The sequence below is a fragment of the Acinonyx jubatus genome, chromosome D4 (assembly GCF_027475565.1).
Source record: "Acinonyx jubatus isolate Ajub_Pintada_27869175 chromosome D4, VMU_Ajub_asm_v1.0, whole genome shotgun sequence".
Lineage (NCBI taxonomy): Eukaryota > Metazoa > Chordata > Mammalia > Carnivora > Felidae > Acinonyx > Acinonyx jubatus.
The window spans coordinates 1308288-1330019 of record NC_069391.1 but is presented as its reverse complement, the minus strand read 5'-3'; the positions used below and the strand labels follow the sequence as shown (position 1 = coordinate 1330019).

At 65.9% G+C, this 21732-nt stretch overlaps 1 protein-coding gene across 2 annotated transcripts in view; it reads right to left on the bottom strand.

The window, feature by feature from the left end:
• The window catches only part of NOTCH1 (notch receptor 1), a 44261-nt gene extending 23297 nt beyond the window's left edge, over nt 1–20964 (bottom strand). Inside the window, exons 1-4 of one of the 2 annotated variants that reach the window (XM_027051716.2) lie at nt 20636–20964; nt 18874–18955; nt 2325–2587; nt 1497–1835 (exon numbers count right to left, since the gene is read on the bottom strand). In XM_027051716.2, coding sequence (XP_026907517.1) covers nt 1497–1835; nt 2325–2587; nt 18874–18955; nt 20636–20696 — 745 coding nt within the window. In that variant the 5' untranslated portion in view covers nt 20697–20964. Of the gene's footprint in view, nt 1–1496; nt 1836–2324; nt 2588–13033; nt 13222–18873; nt 18956–20635 lie in introns of those variants that run through there. The other variant, XM_053204357.1, reaches the window with a different exon arrangement.
• Between the last annotated feature and the right edge of the window lie 768 nt (nt 20965–21732).

Genomic DNA, 21732 nt, shown 5'->3' with positions numbered 1-21732 from the left:
TATTAACCCGCTCAACTCCCGCCGGTTCAATCATCAACCCACAAAGGTGCGCCTGGCAAGAGCCCAAACCTACAGCCAGTTACTAATTAATGCCCCTCCCGGGGCGCCTTTGAACCTGTCTCCTGCCCGAGGAGAGCCGATCCCCTCCCTCGGGCCGCCCACCCCACCGGTGCCCTGGGGGGTAAAGCAGGGGGTCTAGAAGAGCTGAAGTGGACAGTGGACAGTGTTTTAGAGGGAGTGCCCCAAATCAGAGCCCGGAGCCCGAGTTCTGGCTCCCACGTATGTTGTAGGGGCCTGAGCACGCCTCCCCGCCCCCCACCCCAATACCTCTGAGGGTCTCCTACAGGGCCGTGCGGCACACAAGCCTGGCGAGCCCTCACCGGGAGACTCTCGCCCCGCTGGCCCCAGCGGGAGCCAGCACCAGCTCCATGAACAGGGTGTCCCCTGGCGGGTCGCCCCACAGCCCACGTCCTCCAGCCCTCACTGTGGCCCCTGGAGGGCAGGCTTCTCTTGAGACACGTGGCTGGATGTGAGGTCCCAGGCCCGAGGTCACCAAGCCAGCAAAAAGGCATCTGAACCCAGAACCCAGGGGCGGGCCTGGCGAGTGGGCTTATCTCTTGGCCCCCAGGGACAGCTGACCAGCCAGCAGCCCTGGGGTGGTCAGGGGGCAAGGGGAACACCCAGCGACACTCGGGAAACGCGTGCCCTTCGAGCCCGCACACAAAGCTGGCTGGTGCGGTGACGAGGCCCCGGGCTTGGTGGCGGACAGGCAGGCAGAACGCTTCCCCTTTGCAGGGGCCGCTGGGTCAATCCTCCCGTCGCGCCCAGGACCCAAACCCCACCGACCCAGGAGGTTTTTAAGCCTCTCGCCAACGTTATTATTTTTAGATCACCAGCCGCAAAACTGACTCAAAAGCTACAGCGGGAAGACCAGCCCCTACAGCAGGGACAGTGGAGCTGCTGGGGGACCAGCAGGGGCAGATGTCCCACACCAGCCCCCACAGCCAGGCCACCGGAGTAGGGGGGCAATGACGTGAGCTCCGACCACATGGAAACAAGAGACCCGGGAGGCACAAACAAGGATGTCTCTGCAGCTGCGCCTCGTTCCCTAACTTGCACATGGCTCTGGGGAATTCAAGGTGAGGGGCTCAGAGCAGGGTGAAGAGTCAGGGGCCATGAGGGCAGTGGCACCCGCGGGGCAGAGGGAGCACTGGGGAGGATACGCCCGTCCAGCCAGGCCCAGCCAGGAGCCCGCCCTGGGGGCTGCAGGGACCCCGGGTCCCTGGCATGGGGGACAAGTGCTGGGTGGCTGCAGCGGACCCCACCCCCAGGCAGAAGCGAGAAGGTGGGAGACCAGGGAGATGCCCGGACCCTGTGCCAGGCTCCCCTAACTGGTACCCCCTTTCCAGACCCGCCCGCCGTCCTGTGTGTGCTGGGACAACCGTCCTCCGAGCCCCGGCCCGGCCCGCCCCCCCGGGGCCTCCCTGGGGCAGTACCTGGCAGGCAGGCGCACTCGTGGGTGGTGTCCCCCGTGGGGCGGCAGGTGCCCCCGTTCTGGCAGGGTGAGGGGCTGCAGGGCACGTAGGGCAGCTCGCAGTGGGGGCCGGTGTGGGTGGCGCGGCAGGTGCAGCGGTAGGAGCCGACCTCGTTGTGACAGGTGCCTCCGTTGCGACAGAGCCCGGGGCTCTGGCCGCACTCGTTGACGTCCTGCCTGCAGGTGGGGCCGTGGAAGCCGGGCGGGCAGCGGCAGATGTACGAGGCCTCGAAGGGCAGGCACTGGCCGCCGTTGGCACATGGGTTGGAGGCACACGGGTCGGCCTGCTGGCACATCTTCCCTGGGGGGCGAGGGGGGGGGAGGGGTCACGCCGGTGTCCAGGGACAACTTCCAGGCACCGTGGAGGTGCCAGCCTGGCGCAAACCTGTCAGCACGGTCTCTTTAATTGCCGGGACCCCACGACAGGACACGGCCATCTTCCTGGAGATGGGGACCGAGGTTCCCGGGACACACGGCCAGCGGGGGCAGGGGGCCCCCGAGACCGGACCCAGACTGTCCCCTCCAGAGTTCGTGTTCTCTGGAGAGCTCACCGTCGGGGCTCCTGATGCAGGGCCAGCGGGCCCTGGGGACCTCACTAGACGGAGGGCCCCCTCCTCGCAGAGGCAGGGAGCCCCGGGGTTCCCGGAGCGGATGTCGGGGCTGGAGAGGGGCCCGGGGACTCGAGGGCGGGGGTCACAGACTGCAGAAAGCCCTGGCCTTCTCCCAGCACGTCACGGTACACGGGCAGTGGGGGGAGGGCCGGGGCCGGGGGGGGGGGTGCGGCCCTCACCTGACCAGCCCGGGGGGCAGCGGCACTTGTACTCGGTCAGCGTGAGCAGGTCACAGGTGCCGCCGTTGCGGCAGGGCTTGGCGAGGCAGGCGTTGTCCCGGGGCGTCAGGCAGAGGGGCCCGGAGAAGCCCAGGCGGCAGGAGCAGGCGTAGTCCACCGTGCCGCCGTGGTCCACCGCGTGGCACGTCCCCGCGTTCTTGCAGGGGGCGCTGAGGCAGGGGTTGGGCGCCTGGCATCGCCGGCCCGCGAAGGCGCCGCTACAGCTGCAGCAGACAGGCCGGAGTGGTTACTCCCACCGGCTCCCCGCACCGTCCCCGGGGAGCGCCAGCCGCTGTCGGGCCCCGCCGCGGGCGGCACGTCCCGGGACCAGACAGCGCTGGGGGCCGCACGACCTCACGAGTGGGCCAAGCGCCGTGGCACCGTGCGCCTTCAAGTGGTGAACCGTACGTTAAGTGAATTTCACCTCATGTTAACTGGGGCAGCGGGCTGGAGACCAGCAGGCTCCGCGAGGCCGGACCTGATCGCAAAACCCTCGTGAGCGTCTGCATGGCCACAGAGAAGGGGACACACGGGCCCACAGCCGTTCCCAGGGAGGGGGTGCCCCGAGACCCTTTGGTGTGGGGGGCTGGTCTCCTCTTCCTACCTCAAGCTGTTCTGTAACCAACGTGCCTTATTTGGGTAAAAAACCAGTTCCCAGCTTTACTTTTCGCCTTCTTTTTTTTTTTTTTTAAGTTTAAATGTTTGTTTATTTTTGAGAGAGAGAGAGAGTCAGAGAGAGAGGGAGACACAGAGTCGGAAGCAGGCTCCAGGCCCTGAGCTGTCAGCACGGAGCCCGACGCAGGGCTCGAACCCACGAACCGCGAGATCGTGACCTGAGCCGAAGTCGGACGGGTAACTGACTGGGTCACCCAGGCGCCCCCCAGCTTCTCTTCTTTCAATACCCACGTGATCAACAGACATAAGGCTGTAGACACAGCAGAGTGGCTCCCGCCGGGGTCTCACCTGCCGGGAGCACCACAGCTGGCAGCCCATCCCCCACCCACGCTTAGCGCCCAGACACGGTCTCCCCCTTTGGCATCAAGTCTGCACGATGTCCAGGCAACATCAGCTGGGAGCAGACAAACCCATTTCCCAGCAGGAGAAATCAAGGTGCGCCAGGAGGAGCATCCTTCCTGAGCTCTTGGCGAGCCGGCCGGGCTGGGGAGCAGGGGGGAGCAGGGGGAGCATGGGGGTGAAGGCCACCATGTCTGCTGGGTCTATGCTGTGCCCCTCAGCACACTGCTCAGTCTCCAACAGGAGCAGATGAACGAGGAGCCCTTCTTTGCAGGGACAGGGCTCAGCACATGTCACCCCACCACAGGGCCTCCCTTGGCCACCTGTTGGTCCGGCTTCTGGAGCCTGGGCCACAAATTGCCCACCGAGGTCACCTTGTGGCCTTGTACTCGAGGGAAAAGCTCAGGAAAGGCTCTGGGACCAGCCAGGCATTGTTCTTCCCAGGGGCAAAGCCTCTGAGGCATAACGTGCCCCTGGCCCGCCCCCGGGCTGCCATGGCCTGGGAAGGCAGCCGGGACGCTGCACCCACAGTCCTGGGCCCTGGGTGGGCGGGGCCTCCTCCCCCTGGCAGAGGTGGGGGCTGGCGGGGAACCTCGGGTCCCCGGGTGAAGAGGGGGCTCTCCCAAACATGAAAACACCCCCGCTTTCAGAGCCCACCCGTCACACGGGGACCTCCACCCTCAGCAGAGGGCAGCCTGTTCGTCCTCACTGCCTTCCCCCCGCCCTGCCTGACCCAGGAGCTGGAATCAAGCCTGCATGGGTCGGGTGGCCGTCGGAGGGGCTGGGGTCTCTGCATGCCTGGGAGGCATCTGTCTCCCTGAGGGCTTTTCTCTGCGGCTACGGCTTGGGTGCGGCGGACAAGGACAACACGAAATGGCCACTGGGGCTCACCATCTGTTGTCAGAAGCCAAAAGTCCCAAACCAACTGGCTTAAAGAAAACAAGTCGCCTCCGGGGCCCCAGGGAGGGAACTCAGGCGGAGTGAGGCTCCTGCCCAGCCTGGTCAGAAGGGCGCAGTGGGGCCGGCCGGCTCCTGTGAGAAGGACAGACCCCAGGAGCAGGTCCCCTCACCCCGGCACGGCCACACTCCAGGAGGCTGGGGAAGGGGGTGCTCGGATCCAGTTACAGACCGCCTGGTCCCGGCCCGAGTGGCACTGTGGGCTCGGAGTGCAGCGATGGGGGATGGGGGGGGCAAGGCAGCGCCTCCCCCAACCTATCAATGCCCTCCATTGTCAGGCGGGAGCTGGCCACCGCTCACCGCTTGGAGAAAAGGCTCTTTTTTCTTTCCCAGCCACTGACGGAGCGGGCGGGTGGTGGGTACTGGAGAGAGGGCGCTTGGTCATCAGAGCAGGGTGGGAGCCCGCCTCATCCACACCACCCTCTTCCTCTCTGAGCCCTGCTGGCTTGAGGGGAGGGAGGCCTTCGTGGTCCCAGAGGGTGTCCCTGGGGCTCCCCTGCCACCAGACCAATCCCTAACTCGTCAGGACGCTGGGCGTCCCCAGAGGCACCAGAAGGCTCTGCCCGGACGCACACCCCAGACCCTCCAGCCACGGGACAATATCCCTGTGAACGGGCCCCTGCTCTCCAGCCCCCCGCCCCCACCCCCCCCCGAGTGGGGACCTCCGTGGGAAGACTGCGGGAGAACCCACCTGGACGGGTCACATCCTAGCCAACGAGGCTGGGTTACGCCGGGCCAGCAAGGGAAAACATGCCAATAAATCAGGCGTCGGTAGTGCGGACAAAGGCTGGCCGGGGAGCAGGTGCGCCTGTGGCCGGGGACGCGGGCGGCAGCTGCTCCCAGCCGGGCGCGGCGGGCCGCCAACCAGGGCGGGCGGGGCAGGAGCCAAGGAGGCTCCTCCGCGGGGGAAGGCGGCAGCTGACAGGGCCCATTGTCTCCCCTGCTCCTGCCCAGGCCAGGCGGACACCGCCGCGAAGGCACGCCGCCCAGCCCCACGGCTGCCGTGCACCGTCAGCGCCCCAGCTACAGGAGGGGCGGCCCCTGGAGACGGAACAGTAGAGGCAGGTGTTTTGTGTGGTGTGTGGGGTCCGAGGTACGACCGGGGCTGGGCCGGGAGCCTGAGCCAAGAGGAAGCACCAAGCCCAGCACAGCGTCTGGGCCTCGAGGCGAGCGCGGACGTCTGGGCCAGTCCCGAGGCCACCCTCCCCGCCACCCCCACTCTGGGGTGCTCCAGCTCCAGGCCGCCCGCGGCCGGGCCGTTGCCTTCTCCTCTGCACCTGCGAGCGCCTCCCCCCCGACCTGGCCATACGCTGGAGCTTTGCGGGGACACCCCACCCTGGGGCCCCCTCTGCCCATGCCACCCAGACTTCCCTGCGGGGGCAGGAGGGACCATAAGGCCCCTGCTTGGACGTGGCCAGTCTGTCCTCCACGCTGGCCCTGGGGGGGGTCAGTGCAGGCCCCTGGCGGGGATGGCACTGGGCTTGACGAGGAAAACCGTACTCCACACCTGCCTCGAAATGGAGAGGCTTCCTACAGCGGGCCCAGCTCAGGGCCTCGAGTGACCTAAGCAAGCCCTCCTGTCGGCCCCGCGCCCCTCCTGGAGGAGGCCACCCAGTGTCTGCTCCTCCCCCTGCCTGTGGTCCTGTCCTGTCCTGGAACCCCCAGGCAGCCCAAGCAGCAGGTGAGTGACAGGTGGGGCCGGCGGGGCGGGGGGGGTGGGGGGGGGGGGGCTCCAGGGGAAGGGCTGTGGAGGGACCACCAGGGGGCCGGGCTCCCGGCAGACACCCTGTCCCCCTGCCCCGTGAGGAGTGCCAAATGGCTGCCGGGCCTGTGGTCCCACAGCCGAGGACGAGGACGCTTTGTTCCCCGCCTCAATATTTCCACTGTGCTGGCTCCCGCCCTCCCCGCCCGCCACGCCGCTCCATAGAAAGCTCCATAGAAATGCAAGTCCGGGGAGCATCCGGAGGCAGACGTTGCCTCGACCTTTCACCCGGGACTAATTCTAAATTGCGCTGTTTTCTTTTCTAAGCTAAGCGGCCATCTGCCACCCCCAGGGGACAGATGACAGCTCCCTCTGCCCCAAACTAGGAAGAGACGGAAGGACTAAGCAGTGAGAAGTGCTGTACTCAGTTCTGCCCTCAAGGAGTTTGTGGTCCGGGGGTGGGGCCCTGCGCCCCCCCCCCCCGCCAGCCGGTGGGGGGCAGTGAGGTGGCACCCCTCCTCGTGTCCTCAGGAGGAACCCGAGATTCTCCAGGACAGGTGCCTCCTAGGGGCACAGCTGAAATGCAGTTCGATCAGAGGAACTTCGGGGGGTGGGGGGGGTGCAGGAGGGGCTCCCCGCCCCACTCTGCCTGCCGGGACCTCAGTTTCCCAGGAGTGCAGCGGGGGTGGGGGGTCAAGGGGACCGCACGTGCCCCTCATCTGGTGACCTGGCCGTTTGGGCAGAGGGCACTCACTCCAGGCAGCGCTGGGCTTGATGTGTGCATTTCCTACCGCGTTCCTGGGAACAGATTTACCGGCCCAGCTGAGCTGCTGTGTCTGAGGGGATCTGTGGGGACACAGGACTTCCCCTGCACAGAGCTGACCCACCAGGACCTCCAGGCAGCACAGCACCGCCCTGCCCCCGCCACCGGGCAGCCCGCGTCCTTACAGCAAGAAGCCACCTGGATGCAAGGAGCCATGCCCTCCTTAACCAAGTCCACCTCTGCCGAGCAGAATGCGGGCCTAGGAGCCCCCTCCCCGAATGGCCACTGCTGCCCCTCCTCGAGCTTTCTGCCCAGGAAGCGGAGTCTGGGGCCCTCGGGCTTCTGCTGTACGGGGCAGCCAACGCCACATCACCGGAGTCCCCTGGTGACAAGGGGTGGGCACGGACGGGAGGCTGAAGCGCCTCCCAGAGCCCAGCGCTGCTGTGCCAAGCAGAGGCCCGCCAAGGCCGCTGCCTTCCACCCAAACCACAACACTGGGGGCCGCTGCCGCGAAGCCAGGCCCACCCACCCCTGCGCGGCTGGGCCAGGAGTTTCTGAGACCCCCGGCCTGGGAAGAAGAGAACCACCCACGTCCCAGCCCCCCTACCCGGGGCCACCCGTGGACTGGGTGGGGAAACCTCTGGCCCCTTGCTACAGGGGCAGACTGAGGCCAGGACCTCAGTCCCCTACAGGTGGAGCCATGAGACGGGGGGGGGGGGGGGGGGGGGGGGGGGGGGGTCAAGGAGCCGGGTCTTTCTCTGGGCAGGGCTTGGGGGCGCTCCTGGGACCTCAGCCCCTCCTTGGGCCAAGGCCAGTCCAAGTCCCGCCCCCTACCCCAGCAGGGAACCCCTGTCTTCCAGGAGGGACTGGCTGCCAGGCGGTGATTTGCTCACTGCCTGTAGGTTAGGCGGGAGCTCAGGGGCCTCCCCGGCCTGTGCCCTACCCGGGAGGGGGGTGGAGCTGGGGGCCTTTCCCACTGGGGACAGCGGGGACAGCTCAGCTCTGGGGAAACAAAGCCCCCAGGAGAGGTGAGGCTTGGGGCAAGTGGGCACTGGCCCGCTGCCCTCACCCCCAAAGTCCCCGGCTTCCTTTCAGACCCGCAGAAGCCTTTGTCCGGACACCTGTCCGCGGGGCAGGCTAGGACCCTGCCAGCACCTCCGCTGCACTCAAGCCCCTCCCGCCCCCACCCCCCCCGCCCTGGGCTGTCTCCCGGCTTCTATCCCTTTCTGCTCCAGCTCCCTCCCCCACCTGACCTGCATTCAGGGGGCACAGGGTGAGGGTGGGGCAGGTGCGCAGGGGCGACTACAGCGGGATCGGGCCCCTGGTGGGCTGGGGCTGCTCCCAGGGCCTTGGGGCAGCGAGGGCTCTTCCTGACAGACCCACAGCCCAAAAGAGCAGCCCAGCGGGCGGGGGTGGGGTGGGGGGGTGCAGCCTTCCCCGAGGGCCCAGGCCTTCCGGCCCCAACAGCTGCTGACAGCGCTCCCGGCTTTGTCTCCAATCTTCTCCCCAGGTTGCATCTCTGGACGGTCTAAAATCTGCTGGGAACAGGAAGCGCAGGAACAGCTCGGGCTTCCTTCCTCGGCTCTGGGGGAAGCCCTTTGTGGGAGGACGAACCACCTGCCCTCCCGGGAAGCCACCTTTCCCACCGCAGGGAAAACAATGCCCCCAAATGGCTCATTGTCCCCATGTCACTCAGAGCCGCCCCACCCTCAACGTGGGAAGCAGGGGCAGCTTCCTGAGCTGGCCCGGCAGCAGGCACCCAGGCCCACCCATGGTGTGGGGTCGCGCGCTTGCAGGGACAGCAAGCACGGGGTCCCCCAGGGTCACGAGAGCGCCAGGGCTGTGAGGCACGTCAGAAAAACCTGCTGCACCCCCCCCCCCCCCAGTCTCCCAGAAGACAGAGCTGCAAACTAGAGACAAGGTTGGGACGTGTGTCCTCCCTCGACTGGGTCCCCAGAACGCCTGCGGGCCCCTCCCCCACAGCCTCGGGGGCCTCTGCTCCCCAGCAGGGCAGCACCCACACCCGCACCCCAGTCGCTCGGATGCAATGAAGGAATCGACAGGCTCACGAGGCCACAGGGAGGACTTAATCCAAAACTCGATTAATGAAGTCAGCAACTGCAGACCAAGCTCCACGCCAAAGCCAGAAATGATTCTGGCAACTTCCCGCCTCTGCTCCCAGAAGCAGATGCCATCTCAGGGGACGTGGGGAGTGGAGAAGGCTGTACGCCCAACCCCAGCGGCTGACCAGGGCAAGCACGCAAGGGGCACCTCAGTTCTGTGCCCCGCGCCTTGCAAGGACACCAAGGACCCCCTCACATGGACCCCAGGATATGAAAAGACGACCCGTAATTAGACCGCCAGCTTCAGCTCATGGGGTTCCCGCAACGGCCCTGAAGCTACACGCTGGGCCCATTTCACAGATGAGAAAACCAGGGCTCGGGCGCATTATGCCCACAGCACCACCTGGATGTGAATGCAACTCCTAACTTCTGCTGTCACTGGCGGTGGCCAGGAGCCAGCCACCCAGGCAGGCAGAGCAGGGCCGCCCCCCTAGAGGCAGCTAAGGGTCCAGCAGGAGCTCCGAGCATGGAGGAGGGAGGGTGTGTGCCCCTGGACCCCAGATGCCCTGCCCGGGAGGCCTGGGCTCCTCACCTGACCACCTGACCCTCCCACACCTGGAGGGCTGGGGCACACAATGCATTCTTACATCCCACAAGCTCAGCCGAAACCCAAAACCCCGGCTGGGGGTGGGGCATGGGGGAGAGCTCTGGGACTCAGGAAGCCTCCCAGCCAGCTGGCAGGTGGGACTTCTCCGGGTCCCTGTCCAGCAGGAGGGCTGGTCACACCTGTGCTGGGCACCTACCACCACCCTCGCCCGTAGCACCCCTGTGGCTTTCCTACCTGGAAAGCAGTGGAGGCACTGAGACGACAGGGACGGAGGTCACACCCAGCCTGCCCCTGCTGCACTCCGCCGAGGACCCTGGGACAGCCCCGGATCCTGTCAGGGCCAGCCGTGGGCTGCCTGTGGCTAAGCCGAGGCACAGGCATTCGCTCAGCAGTGGTCCCAAAGGTCACTGCCATCCCGCACCAGTCACCAGCCCCGTTCTATCTGGCCTCCTCTCCTCACTCACACCCACCGAGCACGGCCGCCCCCACGGGCCACCAGGCCCCACACACCCCCCACGCTTGCACACCTGGCTATCACCCTGGGCCCAGCACTGCCTCCAAGGTGGCCTGGGGCACAGCGAATACCAGAGACAGAATCCAGCCAGTTGCACAAGGCCCGGGGTGGGGGTGGGGTGAGGGTGGGGCCTGCACTGTCACCCTCTGGGGACACCCGGGTGTCCTGGGACCATTGGTATGGGTCCAGGGCCCTCTGGAGGGGTTTCTTCCCCTGCAGGGATACTGGGAAGTTCTTGGGCTGGACTTGACCTTCTGTCCCAGCATGACCTTGCCCAAATGCTGAAGCAGGGCTGGTCTCTGGGACAGCTTTCTGGACGAGACCTTGCAGCATGAGGCAAGGGCTCCAGGACAGAGTAAACCTCAACCAATGCGTTCTGTCAGGACAAGGGGGAGGGTGGCACACGGGCCCAGTCAGTCACACGAACACAAAGGGGACACCCCAAGGACGGCACCTTCACCGGCCAGCAACTCTGTGGGATGCTCCGCCCGGCTCAAGGTCCTGAAGGAAAGGACCTCAGAGAGGGGGGTGGGCAGCCCAAGGTCACAGAGCCCACATGGTAGGTAGAAGGAAGCCGGTGCTGGTGGTGGGGCCACTACCCCAGCCCTGTGGGAGCCCTGCGCTACGATGGGGGAAAGCCCAGTACACGGCTACCAGTGTAGACGGCATCTCCCTGCAGGCTGGAAGCCAGGTCTTCCAGAACCTGGAGCCGCCCACCTGCTCGGGCCTCCACTTCCGGCTCTGCGCCCACCCCCATCGCTGGCCCAGGCCCGAGTGAGCATAGCGCAGGGGCCAGCCGAGCCCGGACCCGGGGCCCCGGACCACCGGGCAGGGTGCCGCCACACTCTGAGCCCCAGCCACACACGGATGCTGGGGCTCACGGCCACACCTGGCTCCCCGATCTGGCGCTCAACCAGACAGGGCCGAGGCCGCCCTCATTCTGACCACTGGAGGGAGGAGAGAGGGGGGAAGCCCCGCCCCGTGGGCTGCCCCGGGGGAGCCAGGACCAGCCAGGCCGACAGGTGGAGAAGTCCTCAGGTTGACCCGGAAGGCCCACGCTGCAGTGACCTCACCCAGGCCCTCTCGGGAGGGAGGGGAGACTGGGGCCCCGAGGGGCAGGACCCTCCCCATCCCCCAGCCTGAACTCAGCATCTCTCTTACTAAAAAGCTGCTGGGAAAAATACACACACTCAAAACTCTGGCTTCTTCCCCAAACGTCTCATTTCCAGTAACTGTATGGTTTCCGCTCATCAACAAACCAACGCGGAGGAAATGGTGGGAGGCAGGTCCCCAGCCCGGCGACAAGGCCCTGCTGTGAAGGCATGGCTGACCCTTCCAGAGGCCTCCAGCTACCGCTCTCCCCGCCCACCCTATCCTCCGGTGCCCCCCCGGCCTGGCCGGGCTGGTGGGAAGCCTGCTGTGGCCTGGGTCTGCCTGCCCAGCGAGGCGTAAGTGGGGGCAAACTCCTCCCCAGGGGCCTGGAGGAGGCTCGTAACCCAGGCCCATCAGCACAGGGTCAACAGTGGTGGCCCCCTGGGCAGATGCCTGTGGCTCCAACTGTGACCCAGGCCGGGCCGCCACCGTGGGGTGAAGACGGCAGGAGGCTGGCCCGGAAGGGTCCCCAGGGACAGCAACAGCTTCTTCCCAGCCCAACCCAGTGACCCGTGTGGGTCCCAGAACTCTCAGGGTGGGTGGGCAGGCGTCTCGGATGTCCTGTGGCCACCTCTCAGACCCCACCCCTCACAGTGGGATGGACATGACCATCCGGCCTCGGCTCCCCCGTGGGGGGAGCGGTTTGCTCAGCAAATCACCAGCATCAACAGAGTGACGAGGGGACAGAGCGATGAGGGGACAGTGACGAAGGGACAGTGCCTAAGGGACCGCTTTCCCAGCTCAACCGAACCAACTGGAATGCTGAGAGCACGCGACTGCCAGCCAGCCCACTGAGGGGTCAGCTGGGACAGCTGGGGACAAATCCTCTCACCCGCTCAGAGCGTGGCCAGGATGAGTCCCAGCCCCAGACCGCACAGCACAGGTGGTAACGGGGCCACGTCTCTGGTGAAAATCTCAGAGACCACCGCCTAGCATTCGGCCTGACTTCCCGCTGATCAGACCGGCTCCCGCCCGCCACCCACCCATCTCTGAGCAGCCTGTGGAGTGGGGCCAGATGAGCTGCAAGTGTCCTGTGGCTGAGGGACCCCTCCTTGGCGGGGTGAGCCGTCTGGGTCAAGAGACCACAAAAGCAGCATCTGGGCCTGGCCTGATCCCGAGACACCCCAGCGCTGCACTGGGCGGCCAGACCGAGACCCGGCAGGGGCTGGCAGCTGTACCTGAGGGACGCTCGGGTTTGGGAACCGCAGGGGTGGCCGTCGGAGGCCAGGCTCCCCAGTGCACGCCTCCCCCCTGACCAAGGCCTACTGGAAAGCAGGACTCCTTCCAGGAAGCTGGGAGCCCCAGACAGCCCTCCTGCTCGGGCGAGGGAAGCCCCAGGGCTGACCTCCAGAGAAAGCCCCCAGCCCAACAAAGGGCAGCAGAAGGGGCAGGCCACCTGGTGGGAGAGGCCAGGCCTCTCAGAGGTGTCCACAACCTGCTCAAAGCAGCAGCTTTGCATCAGAGAGAGGACAATGCTTAACCTAATTCACTCTAAGGTGTTAATGACAGACATCCTGATCCCTGCTGATCCCTGCCCCTGAGCTTAGGGGAAAGTGGGGAAAGTTGTTTGGGGGCCACCTAAGGTGGGTGCGGGGTCAGAAGGGACCGCCTGATGGTGAAATATGGGGTGTTTCTGTCCGAGAGTTCCCCGGGGTCTCGGAGATGCACAGTGCCCCCCCCCCCCCCCCCACACACACACCAAGGGACAGAAGTCTGGGCTGACACTGAGAACCCAGGGAAAGACGCGCTCTCACCCCACGGGAAGACCCCCAAGCAGGCAGATGGTGGGGCCGGGGGCCCGCCCGCTCCCACCATACATCCTCTGCTGGGGCTGTGCCGCCTGGGACCTGGCCCGGCCCCCGTGCCTGCCGCCCCCCCCCCCCCCACAGAGGACTCACCCCGAGGCTGCAGCAGGCCTGGTGCACCCAGCTGGGCTGTCCCCACAGCACCCGGCCCCGCACACGGTAGGTGACGATGGCACAGCTACTCTTCTCTCACTGGCTGCTGTCTGTCCCACAGTCTGGCTCTCAAACGTCCCTTCTCCTCTCCTGCACTTAGGGCCTGCGTCCATCTGTCCACCTTGCCTGCCCCTGGCACGCAGTAAGTGCTCAGTCAAAACCCTCCTCCCACCGCACCCCTGCAGGGCTTCAGCTCTGCGGCCCCCCCCCCCCCCGGGCTCCTCAGGCCGCCACCGCGTGGGGGCTGGCAAGAGCACAGGCTGTGAGGGAACCTGGAGCCTGAGCAGGCCAGGGCCGCAGGCGTGCCAGGCTTTCCCGGGTGACTCCCCCGGGGACATGCCAAGCCCCGCTTGGCACGGGGGGAGCTCTACTCGTGTGAAACGTCCAGGACAGGCCAATCCAGAAACGGAGAGCAGACTGGGGCTTGCCAGGGCCGGGGGGGGGGGTGGGGCGCTGGGAAAACGGGATGACTACTTCATGGGCCGGGCCCGGAGGGGGAGCACGCAGGCACTGTAGGGATGCGGCGGGAGGAGCGTTTTTACTCGCGCCAGCGGCAGCAAGGTGGACGCAGGCCCCAAGTGCGGGAGATGACAGGTGCAGGCCCCAGACAGGCCATGAGAGTAGGACCGGGACGGGGGGGGGGGGGGGGGGGGGGGGCGGCAAAGCTTTGGAAGCAGATAACGGTGGGAGTTGAACCTCGTGAACGTATTAAATGCTCCCGAATCGTACACATCAAGTGGCTAAAATAACAGAATTTATGGTGCATGTGATCGACCAGCGAAACCCCCATACGGGTATCCACTGCCCCCCAAATCTATTTGTCAACCCGCGTCCCAGGAGCAGGGTGGGGCGGGGCGAGGTCTCCAGGAGAAGCCCGCCCAGGCTGCTTCAGAGAAGGGCCTTCCTCCAGAACACCTGTCAACCGCGGCCCCCTCTGCAGGGACCCGCCCCCTCCTGGCGGGTGGGCCAGGTGGTGAGAACCCCGGAGCCTAGCCCTGGCCCTGGCCCCAGACCTGCGGAACCTGCCAGGCAGGAGGCCTGACTCCCGGGCACCCCCGCCCCCACCACCTGTGGCCACCACCCAGGCGTTTACAGGCCTGTGCGGGGGTCCTGCTGGGCCGCACCCGCAGGAGAACTCCAGGAGCCCCCAAACCCAGCTCCCTCACATACAGAGGGGGAAACCGAGGCCCGGGTCCGCGTACCCAACCAGAGACGGTCAGGCCCCGGCGGCACTGGGAAACTTCAGGATCATCAAACACATCCTGACCCACGGTCACGATGCCCCGAAGTCAGCTGCTCGTAAAAGCCTCTGGGACTCTGGACGAGCCTGCACACGAAGGTGAGAGCTGACGTAAGCCGGCTTCAGATCTCCCCCCCCCCTCCTGCCCCGCCTCTTCCCCTCAGCCTCAGTTTTTCCCACCTGTAAACTGGCGATGAAAAGAAAAAGCAGCCGAGCAGAGCAGAGCTGGCCACCACCTGGAGGGGGTGTGAGCCAGTGGAGTAAACCGTCTGCCAGGGGTTTTATGAGGCCAGATAACAGCAGCTGTCTGTGCGTGGAGTTGTTAGTGTTACGTTATTGAGGAAAGCAATCTAGCTGCTCAATCAACTCGACAAAGCCACATCCTTTCACTATTTATAGACAAGACACGAAACAGGAAAGGTGCCCTCCCCACCCCAGGAGGGTGCAACCCCTCAGCCAGGCACTGCCCAGGGGGCCCCGCCGCCCATCCCCATCGAAGGCACAGAGAATGAGGAGGGGAGTCGGTGCTGGGGTCCGGCCTGCGGGGGCCTCACGCTGCACTCTGGCACTTAGCGGGGTGGAGCAGAGGTGTCCCACGGGCCCTCTCCCGCTGCCATCGTCTGGGGAGTCCCAGCACCCGGACTGTGCCCCCCGACGGCCTGATGAAGGGCTTCTCCTCTGCCAGCCAAGGGTTCGGCCCGCCCCACCCTCTTCCTGCTAAGGGCATAGTTTCCTTTCTCTTTAAAAAAAATACGTATTTCTTTTCAGTGGAAAAAACGTTAGCTGCCGTTCAGAGGCAGGGCCCCGTCCAGAGAGGCACCTTCCTGTAAAGAAGGCACGTTCCCTGCCGCGTCTCCCGGCAGGGGAGAACGTTCTGGTTCACAGTGGGTGTCTGACATGTGTTTTCCTACCTGGCCCCAAAGCTGAAGCCGCATAAACAGAGGAAGCCCTGGAGCAGACCTGAGAATTCACCTGTTCCTCCCCCAGCCTCGCCCAAGACTCCCAGGTGACTCAATGGAAACATCCAAACTGGGTGGCAGGGGAGGCAAAACGTTAGGTCCCCCGGAAGCGGAGGGCCAAGGCACTTCCCGCCGGAGCCTCTGAACCTCCTCTTCTAAAGGGAAGTTGTCGTCCGGCCCCGCTTCCTCGGAGACTGGCCACGGAGGCCTCGGGCAGTGCAGGCAAGACAGGGCAGTGGTTAGAACACTCGCTTCGGAGCGAAAGAGAGAGGCCGGGCCAGGCGCCACTCTGCACTCTTCGATCCCGGCAGCCGCCGAGGTCTTTGCGCTCACTTACCCCCCACCCCCACCCCCACCCCAGGCCTGACCCCACACGGTGCCGCGGGCTTGCTGGGAGCCACGTCAGGCCAGGCTCAAGCCATGCTGAGCCCCCCTCCGCCTGACAGGTCACATGCACTGTTGTCACCTCTCCTGTCCCCACACTAGAAAGTCACCTCCGTGGGGGCAGGGGCTGTGTCTGACCTGAGGCTGCCATGAGCAGAAAACCCAGCACACGGCAGGTGCTCAAAGGTGTCTTTGGGGAAAAAGCAGACAGGACTGCTGATCAGAGTCCCCGCGGGTGATAAAACCCTCAGGAGCCCCTCCCCACGCAGCACCCGGCCTGGGCCCACCAGGCAGCACCTTTTGGCTTCTCCGAATTCACTCATTAGCCAACTAAACATTCGAGAAGGAGGATCCCGAAACCAGCCCTGTCAGCTCAAAAGGAGAAGGCAGGGAAGAAACGGACGCTCAGCCGGTCTCTAAAGCCTGCCGCTCTTACGCAATCCTCGTGCCGCGGAGAGATCGATCGTGTCAGCCTCACACTACCGACGGGGAACCTGAGTTCCGGCGGACCGACGACCTGGGGTCACAGAGCTAGCAGGTGGCGCAGCCAGGCCTCAAATACCGGATGGCCCAAAGCTAAAGCCCGCCACCGGCCAGCCAGCTGGACTTGCCCTCTGAGCGCGATGGCTCACTCCGCTTCTGCGATCACCTGGAAGGCGCCCAGTGGAACAGACCTTCCCGCGGGCAGGGAGACTGTCCCAGCAACCCTGGGGCCTCCGCTCCCAGTCCGGGACCAGGCAGGCCCCAGAAGCCTTTCGATGACCCCCCCCCCCCCCCGGGCCTGCCTGCAGGGCCACCCCGCACAGCAGCCCTGCAGGGATGGCGCTCTGCCCACAGGGACAGGCGGCGGGTCTTTCCTCCACAGCCACGGGCCCGCTACACCTCTGCTACTCGGTGACGCCCCGGGAGGGCTTTCACGCCGACAGAAACCTCTTTTTCCGATGCTGAGCCCTGCAGCCACCTGACTAGCGGCTTCTGGGGAAGGTTCCTTCTCTTTTGGGGTGGAAACAGATGATTCACCAGGTACTAATGCGCCGGGCACTGTGACACGACCGTTTCCCACACCCTATCCCTAGGGGAGCCAGCAGACCAGCTCGGAAAGTCAAAGAACCTTCCGAGAGGCCGGGGTGAATGCTACCGAGTCGGAGTTTCCACCCAGGTTGGCACCAGAAGCCCGTACCCCAACACCTTTGAGGAAGGAAGGTGTCTTCCCCGCTCAGCCGCAAGGGCCAGGCCACCCATATAGCAGACCCTCTGGGGCTTCACGGGAACAGAAGAGCCCAGCCAGAGGCACAGGCCCCAGGGGCAGAGGGAGCCAGGGCCCCTCACGGGAGTGGCCACAACGTCCCCAAACCGCACCATGGGTCCAGACCTGTGCCCCTCCGCAGCTGGACCCGGCTGTCGCCCCGTCCCCGCTCTGGTCCCCAGGCTCCAGCACAGTGCCACCCAGAGGTGGGGCCTCTGAGAATGGCACTTCCGTTCCGTCTTCCAAGTGGATCTGTGGGGTGTGCACAATGGGGTCTCTGTGGGCCAAGCTCGGCCGAGTGCCAGGCCAGACTGAGGCAGGCTTCCCGCCAAGGAGGGGGCCCCAGGCCCCAGGGAGGAGACAAGGCCGGCGCCCAAGCCCTGATCAGTGGCCTGGCTTGGTCGGAGGGGTGGGGAGCACGCACACTGTCGCCCTGTCCCCTAGAAGCGTCTCACCCCAACGCAAGCAGGGGGCTGCAGTAGCCCCCTTGTGGCCCAGGCTCCAGCCCAGAGAGACTCCAGGGTCCCCTGGGCCAGTCTGTCCCTGCTCCCCGGTGGCACAGAGAGACCCCTCCTGCCTTCCCAAAGCCCTCCGCACAGGTCCGGAGACCCCCCAGGCCCCATGGGTGAGCACAGGGCCAGAGCGGGCGTGGGGCAGGCGGGAAGGGAGTCGTGCATTCTGGGAAGCCACGCATAATTAATCACACAGCATTAATCCTCCTCCCGACAATAGCCGCTGCGCTTCCCCTGAATCCCAGCTGTCGGTCTCTGAATGGAAGGAAGCAAGATTTAGGGCATCAGGCGTCGGTGAGGCTTCTGCAGGAGAAGAAAAAGGCCCCAAAAAAGCAAAAAAAAAAAAAAAAAAAAGTAGTGTGCATTCATTAGCATCTGACAAAGACACAATCCTCTTTGTCTATGAAACTGCTCACAGACCTGCTTAATTGGTTTCAGTTCGGGGAGGGTGGGGGCAGTGAAGGGGGGGCTGCTAGCCCACGGGCCAAGGGTTGTCAAGGGAAGGGGCCCTGAGCAGTGGGAATGCGGCACGCCGAGGACTGGGACGGAGGACGGCTGGGGAGCCACTTCTCCCTCTAGCCCCCCCTCCATGCGGGGGGGGGGGCCCTTTCTCCAGCCACCAAGCACCTCCTCATATTTCCCACCAGGGACAAAGTCAAGCTGAAGGGCATCAACCACGAGAGAAAAACTTCCCGGGGCCAGAGCGCACAGGGAGGGCGCGGACTCTAACACGCCCCCTGCCCCATCAGGGTGGGTTGCGGGCTGTACCACACACACACACACACACACACACACAGACACACGACACGCTGGTTTCCCAGCCAAGGACCCAACGCTGGGTGGGCGATGGACTGGATGGAGGGTTCGGGAGTCGGAGCTGTAGATGCCGTGACAGAAGCCAAGCCACCCCCAACCTGGGAGATGGGTCCCCCAACCTCACCTGAGGTCAGAGAAGGTGAGCTGGGCAAGACCGAAGGCCCAGGGGGGTGGGTTTGGCATTAAAATAGCCACTTCTGCCTGAGGCACTGCACTCACCTGCCTGGAGGAGGCACTCCCCGTGGGCAGGGTGGCGCGGGGGCTGGGCCGCTCCAGAAGGTCCACAGCCTCCCTGGCGGGTCATTGTTTCTTAGGGATTTTAGCAAGAAGCAGGGTACCGGGAATTCCCGACTAGCACCCCAGGAGCCCAAGGTGGCCCACAAAGGCGTGCTCGAACCTCCAGCGGCCAGACCAGCTCCACACGCAGCATAATTGCTGGTGATTAAGTAATTGCCAGACTTTGTCCAATAAAAGTAACACGTGACCGCGCCCAGCCTTCTGGGCCATCTCCAGAAGACAATGGCCCAGTGTTCTGTCCCCGCGGGCCCCCGCTGCAGAAGGCAGGGGCTCTGCTCCCGACAAAAGCACCAGGTCCCCACAGGGGCGCAGGGGCGCGTACTCACACACAGGCTTCCGTGCCGTTGGGGGATACTTCACAGTTCCCGCCATTCATGCAGCTCTCGCTGGGCTGGGAACATCGCAGTCCTGGGGGGGGGGGGGGGGTAAGACAAGAGGTCAGCCCAGGTGGCACTGGGGCCCTGAGCCCAGGGAAGGACCCACCCCAAGGGACACAGCCACCCCTCACCCAGAAGCTCTGCCTTGTCATGGGGTTGCTGGGGACAGGAGACCTCGCGAACCCTCCCAAACGTGAACCCCAAGGGGCTTCGACGTTCTGCCCAGAGTTCTGGCAGTCAGAAATGGGGGGAGGGACAACAGGTTGGCTGGCCGGCAGGTGGACAGGTCACGCTCAAAGTGGGTAAGGGTGGCCTGAAATGACATCTGGACAATAGTAGAGGAAAGCTGAGGTGACCCTGGGCGGCTCTCCCAAACTCTGCACCCCCCCCCCCCCCCACCTATCTTCAATGGGGAGCCCAACGGGGCCACGGCCCCTATCCAGCCACCAAGATTGTCTGGCTGTTCAAACATGTTCTGTGAGGGGGCGGTGCTGGGGGGGCACACTCCCCACCCCCACCCCCCCCAGTTCGTGGGAAAAAGCGACAGCTGCAAAGCCCAACGCCCCGCCCGCCAACAAAGCGCCAGCTACTGAATCAGAGCAGCCCATTGTCACCAGGGCCGCCTCCTGGGGCACCGGGGCTGCACCTCAGGGACCTGGCCCCGCCTCCAGGACACCCAATACCTGCTCCCTCGGGCAGGCATCCTCAGCTACATCCAGGGGAGGGGGGTGAAGGAGCCCCATTTGGAAGGAATTTGGCCCCATTCCCAAGAAGGCATTAATAAGGTGGCCCCCTCCCCATTTTACCAGCGCTGTGTAAAGGAAGCCCCTCCTGGGGGCGCGGAGGGGGTGTGACTTGGAACCCCACCTTCTGGAAGTGGGGATCTAATTCTCCCCTCCAACTTTTAGGAGAAGATAGAAAGGAATCACCACTAGAGTCCTCCATGCGAAGTGGACAGAGGGGTAAGCGCTCCTTCTCCGGGTCCCTCTCCACTCTCGCAAGATTTCCAAACTTGAACTCCGAAAAGTCAAAGTCCCACCAGTCAGTCGCGGCGGGGTGTTCCGCACACCCCCCCCCCCCCGCCCACGCCAAACTGTCTATGAGCCGGCATGGTGGCAGCGATCAGGCGTGGGAAGGAGACCCCTCGGTCCGCGCCTCCCGCCTGGCCCTTCGCGAACTCTCCTAAATGGGGAGAAGGCCGGTCCGCCCGGCGCCCCACTGCCCACCGCGCCCCGCAGAGCTCCGTAAAGGCAACGCGACGTCCGGGACCCCACACTCCGCGCCCCAACATCCGCCCCCGGCGCGGGCCAGAGGCGAGGAGAGAGAGAAATGGCCCCCAGAGCAACAGGAAACCAAAACCGACTCGATTCAAATCGAAAAGTAGGCAGCTCGCCCGCCTGCCCCGGCGGCAAGCCCCACGCGTGGCTGATGAAGGACGAGCCCGGGGCTGGGCCTCCGGGGGCCCCTAGCGCCCCCACGCCCGGCTTCAAACCCGGGTCCAGGCGCGGGCGGCGCGAGTCCAGCCCGACTGGGCAGGCGGCGCGGGGGAGGGTCTGTCCTCCCCGCGCCCCGGATCGCCCGGTTCTCTCCCCCCCCCCCGGCCCCCCACCGCCCCGGCCGCCCGTTCCCAGCCGCCCGGGGCGCGCGCGCAGGGCGCCGCCAAAGTTTCCGAAGGGCGCGGAAAGTTTCGGGCTCGCGGACGGGCGCCTACCTCGTGCGGCGAGCGCGGGCAGCAGCGCCAGGCAGAGCAGGGGCGCCAGGAGCGGCGGCATGCCTGCCCGCCGGCTGCCCGCTGCGCCCGGTGGCGGCCTCCTGCGCCGGGACGGCGGGGATCTGGCGCACACGCGCGCGCCGGACGGTCCCACGGGCGGCGGCGGCCCGCGGCGGCTCTCCGCTTCGTGGCGGGTGGGCGGGCGGCGCTGGGCCCCCACGGCCTCCGGGCCCGGCTCGGCGCCCCGGCTCGTTCCTCCGCTGCGCTCGCGCCCGCGCCCGCGCCCCGCGCCCCTGCGCTCCCTCCCGCGGCCGAGGCACTAGTGAGGCGCAGGCGGCCGCGCGCTCCGCCCCCGCCCGCCGGCCCCGCCCCTCGGGCCCGCCCCGCCGATCCCTCCGCACCCCTCGCCGTCGCTGGCCGCGCCCCTGCGCGCACCGCGCCTGCCCTGCGTCTCCTCCGGCGGGGCGCGCATCCGGAGCCTGGGTCCTCCGGGGTTCGGGGCCCCGGCGGGGAGAAGAGGCGTCGGGGGCCGGCCCTAGGGACTACTTCTTGTTGGAAAGTTTTCAGCGGCAAAAAGTTTGGGTCAGGGCCGCGGAAGGATCCGGCACTGACGGTCGCTTGGCCGGACGACAATTGGCAAAGATTTGCATCTCAATAGCGGCGGAGGCGCGGGCGGAGTTGGGGGAAGAGGAGCCTTAGGGGGACCTTGCGCCGTGGGGAGCTGGGCTCGGGGAGGTGGGGAGGAGCGCCCGAGGCAGTTTGGGGGACCCCGAGCGCGGGACGAGAGCTCAGGAAGAAGTCGTGCCCTTGGCGGCCGTAGGGAAGCCCCTGACCCAGGGGCTCCAGTCCCAGGAGCCCTGAGGTCGCAGTTGTAAGCCTCCAGGAGACAGGCCGGACACCCTGGCTCTGCCGGTCGGGGCACTTGACCTCGAGGGATGGTGGCGCCGCGGCTGCTGCTGCTTTTCGGAAAGCGGGGGCTCCGGGTGCCCCAACGGACCAACCCGGGGCTAATGCCTGGCCAGACGGGTTGCGCACCCGCTCCCCCAGGAGGGAGCCGCCTCTAGACGCTCCTTGATCACTGTCCAGCCCTTTCTCCT